This window comes from Centropristis striata, chromosome 7 (genome assembly GCF_030273125.1).
Source record: "Centropristis striata isolate RG_2023a ecotype Rhode Island chromosome 7, C.striata_1.0, whole genome shotgun sequence".
Lineage (NCBI taxonomy): Eukaryota > Metazoa > Chordata > Actinopteri > Perciformes > Serranidae > Centropristis > Centropristis striata.
The window spans coordinates 37,869,067-37,886,929 of record NC_081523.1 but is presented as its reverse complement, the minus strand read 5'-3'; the positions used below and the strand labels follow the sequence as shown (position 1 = coordinate 37,886,929).

General features: G+C 39.8%; 4 protein-coding genes across 4 annotated transcripts; all 4 read right to left on the bottom strand.

The window, feature by feature from the left end:
* Positions 1 to 711: 711 nt before the first annotated feature.
* On the bottom strand, positions 712 to 1,638 carry LOC131975277 (keratin, type I cytoskeletal 10-like). Its single transcript, XM_059337900.1, has 4 exons — positions 1,554 to 1,638; positions 1,420 to 1,478; positions 862 to 1,336; positions 712 to 781 (listed from the first exon to the last, which is right to left on the bottom strand). Exons 1-3 carry the CDS (start codon positions 1,580 to 1,582, stop codon positions 873 to 875), a joined length of 552 nt encoding a protein of 183 aa, XP_059193883.1. The 5' UTR covers positions 1,583 to 1,638; the 3' UTR covers positions 712 to 781; positions 862 to 872.
* A 4,061-nt stretch (positions 1,639 to 5,699) lies between these two features.
* On the bottom strand, positions 5,700 to 6,645 carry LOC131975272 (uncharacterized). Its single transcript, XM_059337896.1, has 4 exons — positions 6,549 to 6,645; positions 6,415 to 6,473; positions 5,836 to 6,331; positions 5,700 to 5,760 (listed from the first exon to the last, which is right to left on the bottom strand). Exons 1-3 carry the CDS (start codon positions 6,575 to 6,577, stop codon positions 5,847 to 5,849), a joined length of 573 nt encoding a protein of 190 aa, XP_059193879.1. The 5' UTR covers positions 6,578 to 6,645; the 3' UTR covers positions 5,700 to 5,760; positions 5,836 to 5,846.
* A 3,820-nt stretch (positions 6,646 to 10,465) lies between these two features.
* LOC131975274 (uncharacterized) lies at positions 10,466 to 11,394 on the bottom strand. The gene is made up of 4 exons (XM_059337898.1): positions 11,309 to 11,394; positions 11,175 to 11,233; positions 10,600 to 11,095; positions 10,466 to 10,524 (listed from the first exon to the last, which is right to left on the bottom strand). The coding sequence occupies exons 1-3, from the start codon at positions 11,335 to 11,337 to the stop codon at positions 10,611 to 10,613; spliced, it is 573 nt and encodes a 190-aa protein (XP_059193881.1). The 5' UTR covers positions 11,338 to 11,394; the 3' UTR covers positions 10,466 to 10,524; positions 10,600 to 10,610.
* A 5,100-nt stretch (positions 11,395 to 16,494) lies between these two features.
* On the bottom strand, positions 16,495 to 17,429 carry LOC131975273 (keratin, type II cytoskeletal 1-like). Its single transcript, XM_059337897.1, has 4 exons — positions 17,344 to 17,429; positions 17,210 to 17,268; positions 16,633 to 17,128; positions 16,495 to 16,554 (listed from the first exon to the last, which is right to left on the bottom strand). The coding sequence occupies exons 1-3, from the start codon at positions 17,370 to 17,372 to the stop codon at positions 16,644 to 16,646; spliced, it is 573 nt and encodes a 190-aa protein (XP_059193880.1). The 5' UTR covers positions 17,373 to 17,429; the 3' UTR covers positions 16,495 to 16,554; positions 16,633 to 16,643.
* Between the last annotated feature and the right edge of the window lie 434 nt (positions 17,430 to 17,863).

The following is a 17,863-nucleotide window of genomic DNA, read 5'->3' as shown; positions in this document are numbered from 1 at the left end:
CTTAGCATAAGTTAAAGCTCTTCAAAGCATGCAGGTATTTCTCAGTAAAAAGTATGAAGTGTTTTTATAACTGCAGCTTACTTTTGTAGATGTTGAGCTCCTTTTAATTCTTGTGTATATAGCAGTGCATCATATTCTACAAGATGTCAGGAAAAACTGCCTTGACAATGCATTTACCAATTAACATGTAGAATTTAAACAGTTCAAATTTAACACATGGAGATGCAAGTTTTCACTGGACAGGAAATGGGATGGAAAAGATACAATTCTGAACTAAAGCAAAGACAAGTATAAAAGTACAAATTGTTTTAAAAACCATACATATGGCCTTTCAAGTCATTCATGGCTTTAGAGGTGGGAAGGTAAGGGATGCATTGGTTCTACTAATGCAAAGACAATGCAACTGCTGTATGACAAACACTTGCTTCCCACTGGTTAAGCAGTTTTAGAAAACTAGCTGTAAAAATTAGAAGGCACAGGAATGAGATGATAGTTTCAGATTCCTGTTAAATTAGAAAATCAGATGGAAATTTAGACTCAGTTGAAAGAGGGCAAACATTGTGATAATTGGCAGAGATTCGTGACTTTGGCTGTCAGTATAAGCTTGTTCAAAATTTAGCGTTAAAGTGAATCTGGGTCATTTTACCAGATCCAATTAAAATCCCACAGTGGCAACATAGACCTTAAAGATATGAGAAAGACCAAGCTGAATAGAGCAAAGTAAAACTTTATTTTTTATTTCCCTAAACAAAATCAGGTCACATTTAAAGAGGGCTGGAATCTGAAAAAGAACGAAACAGCAAAGATTAAAAGTGACCCAACAGAAACATAATCTCAAGTAGAGTGTAGAATTGCTATTACCTTCAAGAAGCTCAGTATTTTCCTTTGGATGGACCTTTGGCTGGAGCCTGGGCAGGCTGCTGATAGATGCGCTGGACAAGTTGGATGGAGGGCAACGGGCCCTCTCCAGGAATGTAGCGGGTTTGGGAGACGGAGGCTCTTCCTAGCTGGTAGCCTGAGCGGGATCTGAACGAGTAGACTGGCTCCAGGTCTGACATGTCACTGAGGACTGCCTCAGAGCTTTGATCCACATCACCATAAGACGCAGCGTATCCACCATCATATCCAGCACCAGCATATCCAGCACCTGCTGAGCCGTAGCCCACGTTACTATAGCCACTGTTGTCGTAGCCAACGTTGGACCCATACCCACTGCTAGAGGAACCTGAAGCCTGGGGAACAGAGAAGCCTCCATCATTGGAGTAAGTGGAACCAGAAGTTGACGGCCAGCCCCTGAAGCCACTGGCTGCAGAACCAGGATTGTTGGAGCCATAGCCTGGTGACATGGAATTTGTTTCAGTTTAAAAATCAGCCATCTGATAAACTTGATGGAAGTATTCTTTGGACTGCTAACATTACCTTTTAGTGCAGGGAGACAAGTTATACTGCTGATCAACAGGCAAGAAATCCATGAGACCCTGCAGACACAATCAGTGTTCAGTTCAGCCAACTGACATGAGACAATCAAAGAGGAAACCTAGTTGATGACTTACCTGACAGACACTCCACAAAGACCAGCCATGTTGACTCAGACACTAGATTCACTGCTATGCTTCTGAGGCATCTGAGCGCTCCTTAAAAAGGATCCTGTGAAGCTGCTAATTGATTGGTGATTGGGAACAGCTGCTGGCCAGGAGGAACCAGGTGCTGACACTCAACCTCACAGTAAGGCTCAATCCAATCAGGCTCCTACACCCTCCCACTCTATGATGGAGTTTAACTGTTTTATGCTGGGCTTACACCAAAAGATGTCCCCAGTCCCAGACTAAAAGCTGAAAGTCTTTAGTAAATCTAGGAGTTTTACTGGAGTCACGGCGCTCCCGTCATCTCCATGGTTAAGTTTAAGGTAGTAACCTGCTCTGTTTCATATCAGTCTTTTCCTAGTCTTGGTTTGGATCATATCAAACGTGTTTGATATTATCTCAAGTCTCAGTGACGTAACACAATCACCAACCAATAGATGAGCGGGGGAAAGGTTCCCGGTTCAGACCGGCCAGTAAAACCAGTAAAACCACTTCCACAGGAAAAAGGAACATCACAATAATGCCTCAATAAAAATATAGTGATGTCATATATTTAGATGTTTCTTAGTAAAGAGAACAGTAAGGAGACCCAGTTAAAATGTGTCAATAAATGTATACATAAATAAGTAATAAATAATGTATGATTAACTAAATGAAGGTTGATGGAGCTGATAAATATAATTATTCAATTAAACAAATTATAATTAAATAAGTCATTAATGTATATAATGAATTCATTTCTAAATGTTCCTTTCCTTTATTCTTCCTTATATCTATTTTTACTGTAAAATAGTCAACTTTTCATGTGATAAAAACAGAAACCCTTTTTCAGCTTTGTGAGGGGCATTTTATGGCATCTTCTCTTCTTTTTGTTGTTGTTTTTTTCATTGATGTTGGTGTAGGCCCAAAGCAATTTGTATTCCTGAATTATAAAAATGTGTTGCTTATATACGGCAATACATTTGATGTTATTTTTACATATTAGTCAACTAAAATGTGACCATAGAGTAATAAAGTCTACGGCTCGGCATCTTAACCTCTGAATGTTGCCAACATCAAGCCTAGTTTTGAGTTTTTTCTTCAATTCCAAATCTCCTGAAATATTTTTGGTGTCCAGCTTCTCATTTGCACTTCCTGGTCTTCCACTTCCACTGGTCCTGGCTGCATTCTGACAAAATCATACTAATAAATGCTCATTACTGTTCATTGTTTATTGTTTATTGTTAAAAGGATCCCCATCAGCTGTCACCAAAATGGGACGAGCTAGTCTTCCTGCGGTCCAAAAAAAAATCACTGAACAATGATAATGTAAAAACAATGAAACATTGTAGACATCATTAAAAATCATCAGAAATGATTCAAATAAGTTATTAAATTCACAAGTATTACATTCATTAATGCATTCATACAGTCCATTCCCTACTCACTAATTTAAATAGTGCATTCTCAAATGGTACTGTAAAGATACCAAAAACAAAGCAGATTTTCATGCAGCCTTTATTATGGGACAGTGTCAGACCTAAATACAGTTCATGAGTATGTTAAAATCTGCTGCATCAGTTTACAGTGTAACAGCTGCAAGACTACAACTAGATTCTTTTAGCAGTTTTTTCCTACCATGCTCTTAGTACAAAATTGAGAAGCAGCTTTTGGCCCCAGCTGCTCTAGTGTGTGCAGTGGTTTGTGTTGAAAACAAAAAAAAAAAAGAAAAAGAAGAGAAGACGCCACAAAATGCCCCTCACAAAGCTGAAAAAGGGTTTCTGTTTTTCTGACATGAAAATTAAGACTATTTTACAGTAAAAATAGATATAAGGATAAAGGAAAGGAACATTTAGAAAGGAATTCATAATATACATTTATGCCCTATTTAATTATGTGTTTAATTGAATAGTTATATTTATCAGCTCTATCAACTTTCAATTAATCATACAATAATCATCCATTATTACTTATGTATGCTATATATTTATTTATGCATTTTAACTGGGTCTCCTTACTGTTTCTCTTTACTAAGAAACAGCATCCCCCAAAAACAGGCTCTTGTTGCCAGACCTCTCTGCAGCTTTTGACACTGTTAACCGCCAGATCCTCTCTTGACTCGCAGAACTTGGTATCTCAGGTTCTGCCCTCCGATGGTTCCAGTCCTACCCATCAGGGAGATCTTTTAACCCTTTATCAGGCAAAGAACTATGTTTGGTAACTTCAGGTAATATTTCGAGAAAAAAGTTGCAAATTTACTAGATTAAAGTGGCAAATCTATGAGGAAAAAAGTCGCAGATTTAAGAGATTTAAAGTGGTATATCTGCGCGAAAAAAGTTGCAGATTTACGAGAAAAAAGTGACAGAAAAGCAACTTTTTTTCTCCCAGATTCACCACTTTAAATCTCATAAATCTATGTATTTTTTTCTCGTAGATTTGCCACTTTAATCTTGTAAACTTTTCTCAAAAAATATTTCGTATGTTTGTTTTTTTTTACACATTCTGGCAGTATGTAATATCCTCCAATATTCTCTAGGGTTGAAATTTGGTGAATCTGGGAGAAAAAAGTTGTTTTCCCACTTTTTTCTCATAAATCTGCGACTTTTTTCACATAATTTTGCCACTTTAAATCTGCGACTTTTTCTTCTAGATTTGCCACTTTAATCTAGTAAATTTGCAACTTTTTTCTCAAATATTACCTGAAGTTACCAAATATAGTTCTTTGCCTGATAAAGGGTTAAAGTATCTTGGAAGGGAGAAGTGTCCAAACTACAAAACGTTTCCACTGGGGTGCCTCAAGGACCAGTGCTAGTGCTATTAACCCTCTGAAATCTTCGGCCATTATGTCCTATAAAAAATTGTTAAAAAATCTTCAACATGCCATGTTGGTATCAGTTTTTTCCAGCGTTACCTCACCTATGTCCTGATAATTAACTTGATAAAAATGTTAAACCCAAAAACAAAAGGATGGCAAGACTCGACGTTGCTTCAAATAGTAATGTGCCGGTGCTTTCATGGACTCCAGAGGGTTAACTCATTTGTACGTCGCTTTGGATAAAAGCGTCTGCTAAATGAAATTGGAGAATTGCTGTTACTTTGTCCTCTGAAAATACAGAAATGCACTCCCAGAATGCCAGGCACAACTGGCTTCAGGAGCATTTTCAAACTAGAGCAGGTGGTTGGCTTGGATTACATCCCCCACTACAATTTGCTACCAATTTAATTTGGCTGTTTTGGTGCAGCCCTCAGTCAAACATAACTTTACAGACACAAATGTGTCTAATGGAGGTTGAGGGGTTTGTGTACGTGACTGCAAACAGATTTTAATTTTGAAAAAGAACCAAAATTGGATAGACGTGTCGCAATTTTCCTTTAGTAACAAGTTAAGAAAAGTGATCAGCTTCCACATTTGATATTAAAGTTTGGAATCTTCTTTAATACCAATTGTAATTGCTTACATCATTGGAAAACCTGACCTAGTCACATTTACAAGGTTCAACTTGTAAGGATTGTGCATTCATGGAATGAGCAACACAGGTGAACATGTGGGTAGTGCCCAAATTCCCTGCAATATTCTCTTTAGATTCAAGTTGCCAGGTGATGAGCATGAGGTGCCAAGCTGTTGTGGCTGAGGTGTATGTGACTTAAATGTAAAATGAAGGTCAATATGACTTTCAATATTGAGTGCAGTCAGCCACTCAAGACTGCACAGGATAACACTGCAAAAGAGGGCACTACACAAGGATTTTGCACTGATTTTTGCCCCCCCCATTAATGCATTGACAGAAGAGCTAAAGAGTGAAATAGTGTTCTTTAGCATTTTGATACCTCTAATCATTTAGTGTCCAAGGTCTTTGACATTAGTCAAGCTGAGGTTTGTCAAAAGACTTTGTTCTGATTTAAAGATATGTGTTTGGCATCACACATGGGTCCATCCACGCTGATTTTATAGCCACGTCACCCAACTCATGGTCTACAGCTTACAATTAAGATATATTAGTTGTTCTATGCCATGCAGAAACTATGCACATATGGGTTCCTGAAACATTTCAGATCAAAAGCTTCCTTTAGCAGCAGACCATAACTACCAAAAGAACCACAGTAGTAACAACCTTAAACAAAGACGACAAAGTTGAATTTCAGCAAAAAAACTTTATTTCTCAAATCTCAACAGGCCACATTTGAAGAGGGATGGAATCTGAAAAATAATGAAGCAGCAAAGATCAAAAGTGGCCCAACACAAAAAGAATATCTTGTGTAGAATTGCTATTACCTTCAAGAAGCTCAGTATTTTCCTTTGGATGGACCTTTGGCTGGAGCCTGGGCAGGCTGCTGATAGATGCGCTGGACAAGTTGGATGGGGGGCAACGGGCCCTCTCCAGGAATGTAGCGGGTTTGGGAGACGGAGGCTCTTCCTAGCTGGTAGCCTGAGCGGGATCTGAACGAGTAGACTGGCTCCAGGTCTGACATGTCACTGAGGACTGCCTCAGAGCTTTGATCCACATCACCTTCAGCATAAGACGCAACGTATCCACCATCATATCCAGCACCGGCATATCCAGCACCAGCATATCCAGCGCCTACTGAGCCGTAGCCCACGTTACTATAGCCACTGTTGTCGTAGCCAACGTTGGACCCATACCCACTGCTAGAGGAACCTGAAGCCTGGGGAACAGAGAAGCCACCATCATTGGAGTAAGTGGAACCAGAAGTTGAGGGCCAGCCCCTGAAGCCACTGGCTGCAGAACCAGGATTGTTGGAGCCATAGCCTGGTGACATGGAATTTGTTTCAGTTTAAAAATCAGCCATCTGATAAACTTGATGGAAGTATTCTTTGGACTGCTAACATTACCTTTTAGTGCAGGGAGACAAGTTATACTGCTGATCAACAGGCAAGAAATCCATGAGACCCTGCAGACACAATCAGTGTTCAGTTCAGCCAACTGACATGAGACAATCAAAGAGGAAACCTAGTTGATGACTTACCTGACAGACACTCCACAAAGACCAGCCATGTTGACTCAGACACTAGATTCACTGCTATGCTTCTGTGGCATCTGAGCGCTCCTTAAAAAGGATCCTGTGAAGCTGCTAATTGATTGGTGATTGGGAACAGCTGCTGGCCAGGAGGAACCAGGTGCTGACACTTAACCTCACAGTAAGGCTCAATCCAATCAGGCTCCTACACCCTCCCACTCTATGACAGTGGGGCTGTCTCAAACCCCAAACCCTCCCACTCCCACTCATGAAGGTCAGTCAGGCCTCGTTTACACAAAGGGAAAACGATAGAGGATAGAGGAGGCATATCAGAGGAGGCACAAGCGAGGATACACGAGAGAATCCTATGCGGAAGTATTTTAGCGGTGGCCCCGCCCCCTGACTTATTGAATAGACGTAGCAGCTGATCGGACTAATGTTATACATCGCAACATCGCTGTAGTTTCATACCGGAGTGAAGACAGATCACAGATTAAACTAAAGTGTGTCACCACAAGTTTTATATTTTATTTATATGATTCACCATGTAGTTAAAATCTGTTTTATTGTGACTCTGAACAACAAAAACACCACAAACATATGTCTACATTTATAATAAATTAAGAGAAAGATCGCTCTAGAAGTTTTTTTTTCCTTTTGGTGATCTGTTTTTTTCCACCATGCAGATTTATTATGGATATAATTAAAGTTAAAACAACAACAACAACAAAAAAACGTTACAAACAGTCTAACAAAAAGAGTATGAGAGTCTGTCCGTCAGCAAGAAACACTTTTACATTGTTTGTCATTTTCATTAGTCCCACGCGAGGCTGATCATTACTGAGTGACATAATTTACATTTTACCTTAATCATATAACCTAATTAAATATTGGCCGGTGTTCAGCGGACACAACCATGTTCTGGGATATTAAATAATTAATTTATCACCAGGATCGTCTACTACGACGGCGTATTAGGGCAATATACGAAATAAATAAATAAATAAATAAATAAATAGGAACCCAGGGGAGAGGGACCCAGCCACCATGGTATGATTACAAACACATAACATGAGGTGATGCTACTACATCACCACATTTCATTCCTTTCTACCCGCAGGATGTCTCTTCTTCTACATCACTCACTCTGTTTTGGTGTTTTATCAGAATGATCCAACTGACGCTCCCCTCCTCCTCGCGTTCACACGGAGCGCTCTCTTTCAGACCTCCTCTGCTCCTTGTTGACAGTTACAGTGTGTAACGTTCGTCTAAACTTTTTTTCACAGCAGCAGGTTTATTGTTCCCAGCCTTCATTCCTCACGGTCATCCTCATGTGATGCGTCTTTACGTGTGCCATGGAGCCGGGTTTACGGAATCTTTATTCCTCTTTGAAGTGTGTGTGTGTGTGTGTGTGTGTGTGTGTGCTTGCATTTGTGGCACCGGACGGACCCAGTGAGGCATGGACCAGTATTACCCCCCTCCCCCGGGTCCGTATTTTTTTTTTTCATACTTGGCCCTAATAGTCGTCCTAATGCAGAAGCTAATAATAATAAATAAATGATATAAAGGCATTCCCGTGCCCCTGAGCTGGACACAGTTCACAGTATAAATACACAATGGAGGTTGTTATTCATGTGCAGGTGTTTGTTAAACAGAGAAAACACTTATTATTATTATTATTATTAGTGCATGTCTCCAGCTGTTAAAGCGACTGACAGCTGATCCAGCTGTGATCCGCTGCAGCCGTCATTAGAAACGGACGTCGCTTCACGTGACGCTCCGGAGGGAAGGACGTCTCATGTCTCTTAAATCGTTTCCCCTCTCCTCGCTTCCCTCACTTGCATCTCTCCATGCATCCCCGGTGGGCGGGACTAAGACGCAAGTGAAAGGCGCAAGTGAGGGACGCATGGATGCGAAATAGTGGTAATGGGATGCAGCCCATATCTGGACTGTGGAGGAGGAGAGGGATCTGATCACTGACTACAGCCTCTCTACACCTCAACCTGACTGAGAGAAGCTGCTGCTAATTCATGTTAGCATTAGCTGGAGCATTAACTGTATGTTAGTTTTGGCTAGCAAAAAACAAAAACAAAATGTACGTTATTAACCTCAGACAACTGAGCAGCGACTCCTTGGAGCGTCTGTTAGTCCAACCAAACACTGAACAAGACATTTTTACTGAACAAAACAAAACGTTCAAATAAACTGTCATTAAGTGAAAATACAGTGAAAGGGTCAAAGTTGTGAGACCAAACCGCTAAATGTCCTTTTTTATATCCATATAACGTTATATATGACTTTATTGACACGTTGCCGTGGATACGCATTGTTCTGCTTCTCTCCTGATGACGGCTCGCCTTGTTAGTGACCTGTCAATCAAAGGTAGCCCCGCCCCAAATCATACGATTCTTTATCTTCAATTTTCTTCTAAATGGGGCCATTATTTGAACTATTGACATCAAATTGTCTTGAAGATTTTTTACTAGTGATTGAGACCATAGTGTCGTAAAAAAATTCTGAGGTAATAAATCAAGTGAGAAGTTCTCTCATTTTGCACTGAAATTAATGGACAGACTATTTTTGCAGCCAAACTTGGCGCCCCCTGCTGGATTTTTTGATAGAATGCAGCTTAAGGCACTTCCCGGTTTGCCTCCATGCTCGGACCCGGAGATTGCCACCTGGTGTGTACACCATGTTTGCTACTTTTGTCAACTGGATTAGCGCTTCAAACATCTTAAAACTGGTGTTCATTTATTATCCTGAACAAAACGCATAATCAGAAGTGTTTGCCACAGAGCTTATTTTCTGCACTTATCAAAAATCCAATGCAAAAAAATCGATCATAGGCGAATCTCAATAGACCCCATGAAGATGCCAATTTCCATGTTAGCCTACAGAAACACTTTATTCACCCTCAGGCCCTTGTCAGCCAACAGCCAGTTACAACTTGCAAACACCCAGGCTACAAAGTATTCATGCAGAGCTGATGGATAAGGAAGTTGACCCTGAAACAGGAGTATCCATTTGTCCAAGGGCCAGAGTTTTTCTAACCAAACATTGTGGGGGCTGAACTTTCAAAGAAAATATAATGCACTTATGCTTAGTGTACATTTTCACTTTTACAAGATTGCCTATATCCGTTTCAATAGACTCTTAACAAGGTAAATCCAGAATTATAAAATACTAAAGACAATGATCCAACTTCTGCCAAGGAGGTAGTTGTGATGTTTAACATTTAAACCTTGTCAATATGCCAGAATGTATTCCTCTCCTGCTCACTTAATTAATCAGGCCGACCAGAATCGAACAGTAGATTTGTAGAGTAGTTTATTTGCAAAAATCTTGGCATTTAACTATTCCGTTTAATATTTAGGAAATATTTAGAGATTGAGATGTGCAATCCCCATTGATACATTTAACTAGAATATAACTTATGCCAATGAAGGCTTCCGGTGTGTCTGATCTTCACTCAGCAGCTGTCTGCAAGAGCTCAGTGGACAGCAGCTGAGCTACCTTCAGCAGAGAGTTGAGCTGGTAGAGATGTCAAATTGCAGGTATATCTGGACATAGAGCTCATCTTAAGTAATGACCCCAGTCAGGTCGATTTTACATGGTGCGTTCTGGTTCCTGCAGAATATCATGAAAGGCTGGAGTTCCTGAAATATTTCTGGGGGCCAGGCTGAAGCAGCCCACCAGTTAATTGCTGCCCTAAAGGCTTGATTCACTTGTTACACAGGCCTGTCAGTATGAAGGGGAATAAGGCCAAAGATTGTATGCACATATTATGGATCCTGATTTTTTTTTTTTTTTTTAAATGTTCCCATTCAAGCTAAAAAGGTATTGTACATTACAGCAGACCAAAACTACCAAAAGAACCACAGTAGCAGCAGAATCAACCTTAAATATGGAAAAATGACACATTAAAATTTGATCAAAATAAGTTTATTTTCTTAAGAATCATCAGGCCACATTTAAAGACTGGGATCTGAAAAAGAACAAAGCAGCAAAGATCAAAAGTGGCCCAACACAAAAAGAATATCTTGTGTAGAATTGCCATTACCTTCAAGAAGCTCAGTATTTTCCTTTGGATGGACCTTTGGCTGGAGCCTGGGCAGGCTGCTGATAGATGCGCTGGACAAGTTGGATGGGGGGCAACGGGCCCTCTCCAGGAATGTAGCGGGTTTGGGAGACGGAGGCTCTTCCTAGCTGGTAGCCTGAGCGGGATCTGAACGAGTAGACTGGCTCCAGGTCTGACATGTCACTGAGGACTGCCTCAGAGCTTTGATCCACATCACCTTCAGCATAAGACGCAACGTATCCACCATCATATCCAGCACCGGCATATCCAGCACCAGCATATCCAGCGCCTACTGAGCCGTAGCCCACGTTACTATAGCCACTGTTGTCGTAGCCAACGTTGGACCCATACCCACTGCTAGAGGAACCTGAAGCCTGGGGACCAGAGAAGCCTCCATCATTGGAGTAAGTGGAACCAGAAGTTGAGGGCCAGCCCCTGAAGCCACTGGCTGCAGAACCAGGATTGTTGGAGCCATAGCCTGGTGACATGGAATTTGTTTCAGTTTAAAAATCAGCCATCTGATAAACTTGAAGTATTCTTTGGACTGCCAACATTACCTTTTAGTGCAGGGAGACAAGTTATACTGCTGATCAACAGGCAAGAAATCCATGAGACCCTGCAGACACAATCAGTGTTCAGTTCAGCCAACTGACATGAGACAATCAAAGAGGAAACCTAGTTGATGACTTACCTGACAGACACTCCACAAAGACCAGCCATGTTGACTCAGACACTAGATTCACTGCTATGCTTCTGAGGCATCTGAGCGCTCCTTAAAAAGGATCCTGTGAAGCTGCTAATTGATTGGTGATTGGGAACAGCTGCTGGCCAGGAGGAACCAGGTGCTGACACTCAACCTTACAGCTCACCTCTGTCTTTTTTTTTTAGTCATTTTGTGTCTTTTTTGAAATTTTGTTTCTTTTTTGGGTCATTTTGTGTGTTTTTTTTTGGTAATTTTGTGTCTTTTTGGTCTTTTTGTGTCTTTTCTGGTCATTTTGTGTCTTTTTTGGTCATTTTGTGTCTTTTTTGATCATTTTGTGGTCAATTTGTGTCTTTTTTGGTCATTTTGTTACCTTTTTTCTGTCATTTTGTTTCTTTTTTGGGTGATCTCAACTGTGCGTGTGAGATTGTGTTCAGTGAGCGGGGGTCGCGGACAACATGCATATTAAATTGGGGGTCATGACTCAAAAAGGTTGAGAACTACTGCTCTAGGGGATGTGCAAAGGTTCACAGTGGCATATTAAGTAATAAAAGAAATTGCAATGTACAAGGAAAGTAAAGATAAACAACTAAAACATATTTAACCCTTTGATGCACAACATATAAACACCTTCTAATGCACAACATGGGTAAAAAATGACCCGCATTCTTTTCCCATGTTATTTAATGCTGCTGTGTTGAATATCTCTTTTTTTTATTACAACAGATCATTATATCCCTTTTTCCTTTCATGCTTTTGACGAAAAATAGTTTTTGTATTATAATATCAAGCTTACACACATGGGTCAAAAATGACCTTGTGCATTAGAAGCGTAGTGATACAAAAAGTGATATGCTGAATTAACGATTTGAGTATATGTGTAACTATGTTTGTCTTATTTTTAAGGTTTAACTTTAAAAGAGTTGTTAGAACCACCAGATTACATTGGAAAATCACATATTTTAACATTTGAGGCTTATTAGAGCCACCAAATAATAATTACCATTGGAAAAACACCAATTTAACAAAATAGGATAATTAATATTTGTGTCATCTTTGTCAGGTTTTAAATTGGTGATTGGTAAATTGGTGACACCATATAAACACCTTCTAATGCACAACATGGGTCAAAAATGACCTTGTGCATTAGAAGCGTAGTGATAAAAAAAGGGGGGTTTTATTCAAAAAGTAAGAAATGAAAACAAAAAAATAGGATGTATGATGATCAAAAAACAAGTTACTTGAGGAAAACCTGCAATACTGAATGATGAAAACCTCTAACTTGTTGACTTCAGGTCTGCCTGACACATGTAGTTCTAAACATATTTAGGGTGTTTTTTACTGTCTTTTTGACATTTGTGTTTGGTTGTATGCCGTGTGATTTTTCTAATGTAAAATATGTGCCGTGGCACAAAAGATGGTTGGAAACACTGCTTTAGACCCATGTTGTGCATCAAAGGGTTAAGCGTCAACACTTTACAATCAAATGAACACATTTATCTGTATGTATGTGTTTATTTCTTGTCGAGAAGACACACTGTTTTCTCGACAAGAAAACAATATATTTGATCCTAAATACAATATAACATTTAGGTTAATCACACTTGGCAATATGAAATTTTAGTTTAAGCTGTTTACATTGACGGGTAGTTGTGGCTTCGGGCTGGGGGCATCCATACCTTTTTTAAAGAAAATGTTCCTGAACCCATCTAGCAATGCCCTTTACACAGTCATGTCAGTTTTTAATGTAGTGCTACCTGAGGGGTCAAAGGTCATGGGCATCCATTGTTGGTTTTCTGCCTTGACCCTTACATGCATTCAAGATTTCTCTGATTCTCTGAATCTTTTAATGATGTTATGGGTTGTAGAGGGTGAAAGCCATACATTCCTACAGTTGTCTGTTGAGAAACGTTGTTCTGTTAAACTGTTGAATTATTTGCCAATGCAATTTTTTCACAAAGTTGTAAAGCTCGCTTCATCCTTGCTAGTGAACATCTGAGCCTTTCAAGGATTCATCTTTTATACCCATTCATATATGTTAGGAATCAACTTGTTTACCTGTGGAATGTTCCAAACATTTTTGAGCTGGAAATTGATTATCTAACTCTTTTTTAAATACTTTTTTCATGGCTTGATACTAAAGTTTTTTACTGTCCCCAACATGAGCTGCCTTTACTGCAGTTCTTCACCAATGTGTGTGTGTGTGTGTGTGCAATGTAAAAAAAAATCACATATTATTTTATGACCATTCACCCCTATGGCCATGTAAAATATTCTCATTCCATGGTTTTCTTAAGGTGCCTTCCCAGTGTACCATAGACTGTATATAAATAATGGACGTAGTCACCGTGACGTCACCCATTGGTTTGTGGCCCGTTACACTCGTCGCCATCTTGTGTCGCCATCTTGTTTCCGATACGCGGAGCAGACCACATCTGGACTGTGGAGGAGGAGAGGGATCTGATCACTGACTACAGCCTCTCTACACCTCAACCTGACTGAGAGAAGCTGCTGCTAATTCATGTTAGCATTAACTGGATGTTAGTTTTAGCTAGCAAAAAAAACAAACAAAATGTACGTTACTGACCTCAGAAAACTGAGCAGCGACTCCTTGGAGTGTCTGTTAGTCCAACCAAACGCTGAACAAGACATTTTTACTGAACAAAACGTTCAAATAAACTGTCATTAAGTGAAAATACAGTGAAAGGGTCAAAGTTATGAGACCAAACCTCTAAACGTCCTTTTTTATATCCATATAACGTTATATATGACTTTATTGACACGTTGCCGTGGATACGCATTGTTCTGCTTCTCTCCTGATGACAGACACGGTGGTTGCCGCCTGGTGTGGTGTACACCAGGTGGCAATTTAAGCAATTTAAACGTATTTGCTATTGGACGCAATTTGTCTAAATGCAGTTCCTAAGGGAATGTCTTTTATAGAGCACAACAGGAATGTATCCTTCAATATGGAAGTAAATTAGCATCATAGTGTCCTAGGGTCTAGCCTTTCAAACTCAATGAGGACTTTGAATGGGTTTTTGGTTAGAAACCTGAAATAAGGTCGGTGGTTAAAACAAGCTGAAGAGATGTTCACGTTTTGTTGTACAACATAAAATACGTTAGTAAATATCAAGGTTATAATAGTTTTGGATTTTTCATTAGTTTGTTTTAATTTCGTTGTGATTTTTTATTTTCAAATTCAGTTAGTTTTAATTAGTTTTTAGAGTGAGTTTGCTAGTTTTAATTACTTTTTATTTTTTGGAAAATGCCTAGTTTTAGTTTAGTTTTTATTAGTTTTGTTAGGTTTTTTATAATGGGGTATTTGTTGGGTGCGAGATTAAAAAAAGTTACAATAAATGTTCCCTTTATTTCCTTTGTCTGATCCATCTCAGCCTCAATAAGTTTAAGTCATAAAACCAGATAGTTCCCAAACCAATAGATTTCATATCAACCAAAAAGGTTTACGTATGAAAAAAGTTGACAAAGACGAACACGAAGGACATTTTCACTATAATTTGAGTTAGTTTTAGTTCATTTTGTATTTATATTTTGTACAAAAATGTTTTTTCAATTCTAGTTTAGTTATTTAATTAGTTTTCGTTAATAACCTTGGTAAATACCCCCACCTGGGAAGTTTGGACTTTTTACCTGTCCTTAAAAAGGCAGTGGCTAAATGAGACTACAGTGGTTGTTGGGGATATTAATCATCGTACGGGAAATGGACGGGAACCCTGTCATTAGTCCGCCCTACAACCTCTAGTCATGTTTTCAGTTCTCCTGCTAACTCTTGTAGATTGTAAATGTTAAAATAAAATATGGATTTGCTAGCTTGTCGGAGCCTGTCTGAAACATAACAGTAGTGATGCAGAAGTCATGTGACCGCGGTGTAGTTTACGATAACATGTTGCTACTTTTGTCAGCTGGATTAGCGCTTCAAACATCTTAAAACTGGTGTTCATTTATGATTCACCTGAAAAAACACAAGCATCAGAAGTGTTCCACAGAGCTTATTTTCTGCACTTATCAAAAATCCAATGCAAAAATCAATCGTAGGCGAATCTCAATAGACCCCATGAAGATGCTAACTTCCATGTTAGCCTACAAAAACATTATTTGCGCTCTAGAGAGGGCTTCACCCTCAGGCCCTTGTCAGCCAACAGCCAGTTACAACTTGCAAACACCCGAGGTACAAAGTGTTCATGCAGAGCTGATGGATAAGGAAGTTGACCCTGAAACAGGAGTATCTATTTGTCCAAGGGCCAGAGTTTTTCTAACCAAACATTGTGGGGGCTGAACTTTCAAAGAAAATATAATGCACTTATGCTTAGTGTACATTTTCACTTTTACAAGATTGCCTATATCCGTTTCAATAGACTCTTAACAAGGTAAATCCAGAATTATAAAATACTAAAGACAATGATCCAACTTCTGCCAAGGAGGTAGTTGTGATGTTTAACATTTAAACCTTGTCAATATGCCAGAATGTATTCCTCTCCTGCTCACTTAATTAATCAGGCCCACCAGAATCAAACAGTAGGTTTGTAGAGTAGTTCATTTGCAAAAAATCTTGGCATTTAACTATTCCCATTTAATATTTAGGAAATATTTAGAGATTGAGATGTGCACATATTTTAATGTGCAATCCCCATTGATACATTTAACTAGAATATAACTTATGCCAATGAAGGCTTCCAGTGTGTCTGATCTTCACTCAGCAGCTGTCTGCAAGAGCTCAGTGGACAGCAGCTGACTGAGCTACCTTCAGCAGAGAGTTGACTGGCTAGCTGGTAGAGATGTCAAATTGCAGGTATATCTGGACATTGAGCTCATCATCTTAAGTAATGACCCCAGTCAGGTCAATTTTACATGGTGCGTTCTGGTTCCTGCAGATCATGAAATGCTGGAGTTCCTGAAATTATTCCGCAGGCGAGGCTGAAGCAGCCCACCAGTTAATTGCTGCCCTAAAGGCTTGATTCACTTGTTACACAGGCCTGTCAGTATGAAGGCTAATAAGACCAAAGATTGTATGCACATATTATGGATCCTGATTTTTTTTTTTTTAAATGTTCCCATTCAAGCTAAAAAGGTATTGAACATTACAGCAGACCAAAACTACCAAAAGAACCACAGAGGCAGCAGAAGCAACCTTAATATGGAAAAATGACACATTAAAATTTTGATCAAAACAAGTTTATTTTCTTAAGAATCATCAGGCCACATTTAAAGACTGGGATCTGAAAAAGAACAAAGCAGCAAAGATTAAAAGTGGCCCAACACAAAAAGAATCAAGTAGAGTGTAGAATTGCCATTACCTTCAAGAAGCTCAGTATTTTCCTTTGGATGGACCTTTGGCTGGAGCCTGGGCAGGCTGCTGATAGATGCGCTGGACAAGTTGGATGGGGGGCAACGGGCCCTCTCCAGGAATGTAGCGGGTTTGGGAAAAGGAGGCTCTTCCTAGTTGGTAGCCTGAGCGGGATCTGAACGAGTAGACTGGCTCCAGGTCTGACATGTCACTGAGGACTGCCTCAGAGCTTTGATCCACATCACCTTCAGCATAAGACGCAGCGTATCCACCATCGTATCCAGCGCCAGCATATCCAGCGCCAGCATATCCAGCGCCTACTGAGCCGTAGCCCACGTTACTATAGCCACTGTTGTCGTAGCCAGCGTTGGACCCATACCCACTGCTAGAGGAACCTGAAGCCTGGGGTCCAGAGAAGCCTCCATCATTGGAGTAAGTGGAACCAGAAGTTGACGGCCAGCCCCTGAAGCCACTGGCTGCAGAACCAGGATTGTTGGAGCCATAGCCTGGTGACATGGAATTTTTCAGTTTAAAAATCAGCCATCTGGTAAACTTGATGGAAGTATTCTTTGGATTGCTAACATTACCTTTTAGTGCAGGGAGACAAGTTATACTGCTGATCAACAGGCAAGAAATCCATGAGACCCTGCAGACACAATCAGTGTTCAGTTCAGCCAACTGACATGAGACAATCAAAGAGGAAACCTAGTTGATGACTTACCTGACAGACACTCCACAAAGACCAGCCATGTTGACTCAGACACTAGATTCACTGCTATGCTTCTGAGGCATCTGAGCGCTCCTTAAAAAGGATCCTGAGAAGCTGCTAATTGATTGGTGATTGGGAACAGCTGCTGACCAGGAGGAACCAGGTGCTGACACTTAACCTCACAGTAAGGCTCAATCCAATCAGGCTCCTCTAAAGTAGAGGGGGAACCATTTGATGGTGGGAGGAGGCTTTACCTTAAAGTCTGGGTAAAATAAAACCTGAGATTTGTATGAAAACATATTTTATACGGTTAAAAAAATAATAGCTGAAAACATGTAAAAAGACTTAAAACAATATATGAATCAATTTTGGAGTTAGACCAGTTAGAACAGTTTTTTTTACCCATATCTGTGTCGTCATGTCAGTATTTTAAGTGGAAAGGACTGTGAGCAACCATTCAAAGTGTGAAAGCCACATCACCTCACTTTTGTGACCAGTAAAAAAGTCTTTATGGCCTCTCCCATGTCTTTTA

What these genes read in the sequence shown, in the direction of transcription:
- LOC131975277 (XM_059337900.1), bottom strand. Translation starts at nt 1,582, where the DNA reads ATGGCTGGTCTTTGTGGAGTGTCTGTCAG. An exon ending in CTTTGTGGAGTGTCTGTCAG is followed by an intron (nt 1,479 to 1,553) that starts GTAAGTCATCAA and finishes TTGTGTCTGCAG; the next exon opens with GGTCTCATGGATTTCTTGCC. An exon ending in TTGTCTCCCTGCACTAAAAG is followed by an intron (nt 1,337 to 1,419) that starts GTAATGTTAGCA and finishes CCATGTCACCAG; the next exon opens with GCTATGGCTCCAACAATCCT.
- LOC131975272 (XM_059337896.1), bottom strand. Translation starts at nt 6,577, where the DNA reads ATGGCTGGTCTTTGTGGAGTGTCTGTCAG. An exon ending in CTTTGTGGAGTGTCTGTCAG is followed by an intron (nt 6,474 to 6,548) that starts GTAAGTCATCAA and finishes TTGTGTCTGCAG; the next exon opens with GGTCTCATGGATTTCTTGCC. An exon ending in TTGTCTCCCTGCACTAAAAG is followed by an intron (nt 6,332 to 6,414) that starts GTAATGTTAGCA and finishes CCATGTCACCAG; the next exon opens with GCTATGGCTCCAACAATCCT.
- LOC131975274 (XM_059337898.1), bottom strand. Translation starts at nt 11,337, where the DNA reads ATGGCTGGTCTTTGTGGAGTGTCTGTCAG. An exon ending in CTTTGTGGAGTGTCTGTCAG is followed by an intron (nt 11,234 to 11,308) that starts GTAAGTCATCAA and finishes TTGTGTCTGCAG; the next exon opens with GGTCTCATGGATTTCTTGCC. An exon ending in TTGTCTCCCTGCACTAAAAG is followed by an intron (nt 11,096 to 11,174) that starts GTAATGTTGGCA and finishes CCATGTCACCAG; the next exon opens with GCTATGGCTCCAACAATCCT.
- LOC131975273 (XM_059337897.1), bottom strand. Translation starts at nt 17,372, where the DNA reads ATGGCTGGTCTTTGTGGAGTGTCTGTCAG. An exon ending in CTTTGTGGAGTGTCTGTCAG is followed by an intron (nt 17,269 to 17,343) that starts GTAAGTCATCAA and finishes TTGTGTCTGCAG; the next exon opens with GGTCTCATGGATTTCTTGCC. An exon ending in TTGTCTCCCTGCACTAAAAG is followed by an intron (nt 17,129 to 17,209) that starts GTAATGTTAGCA and finishes CCATGTCACCAG; the next exon opens with GCTATGGCTCCAACAATCCT.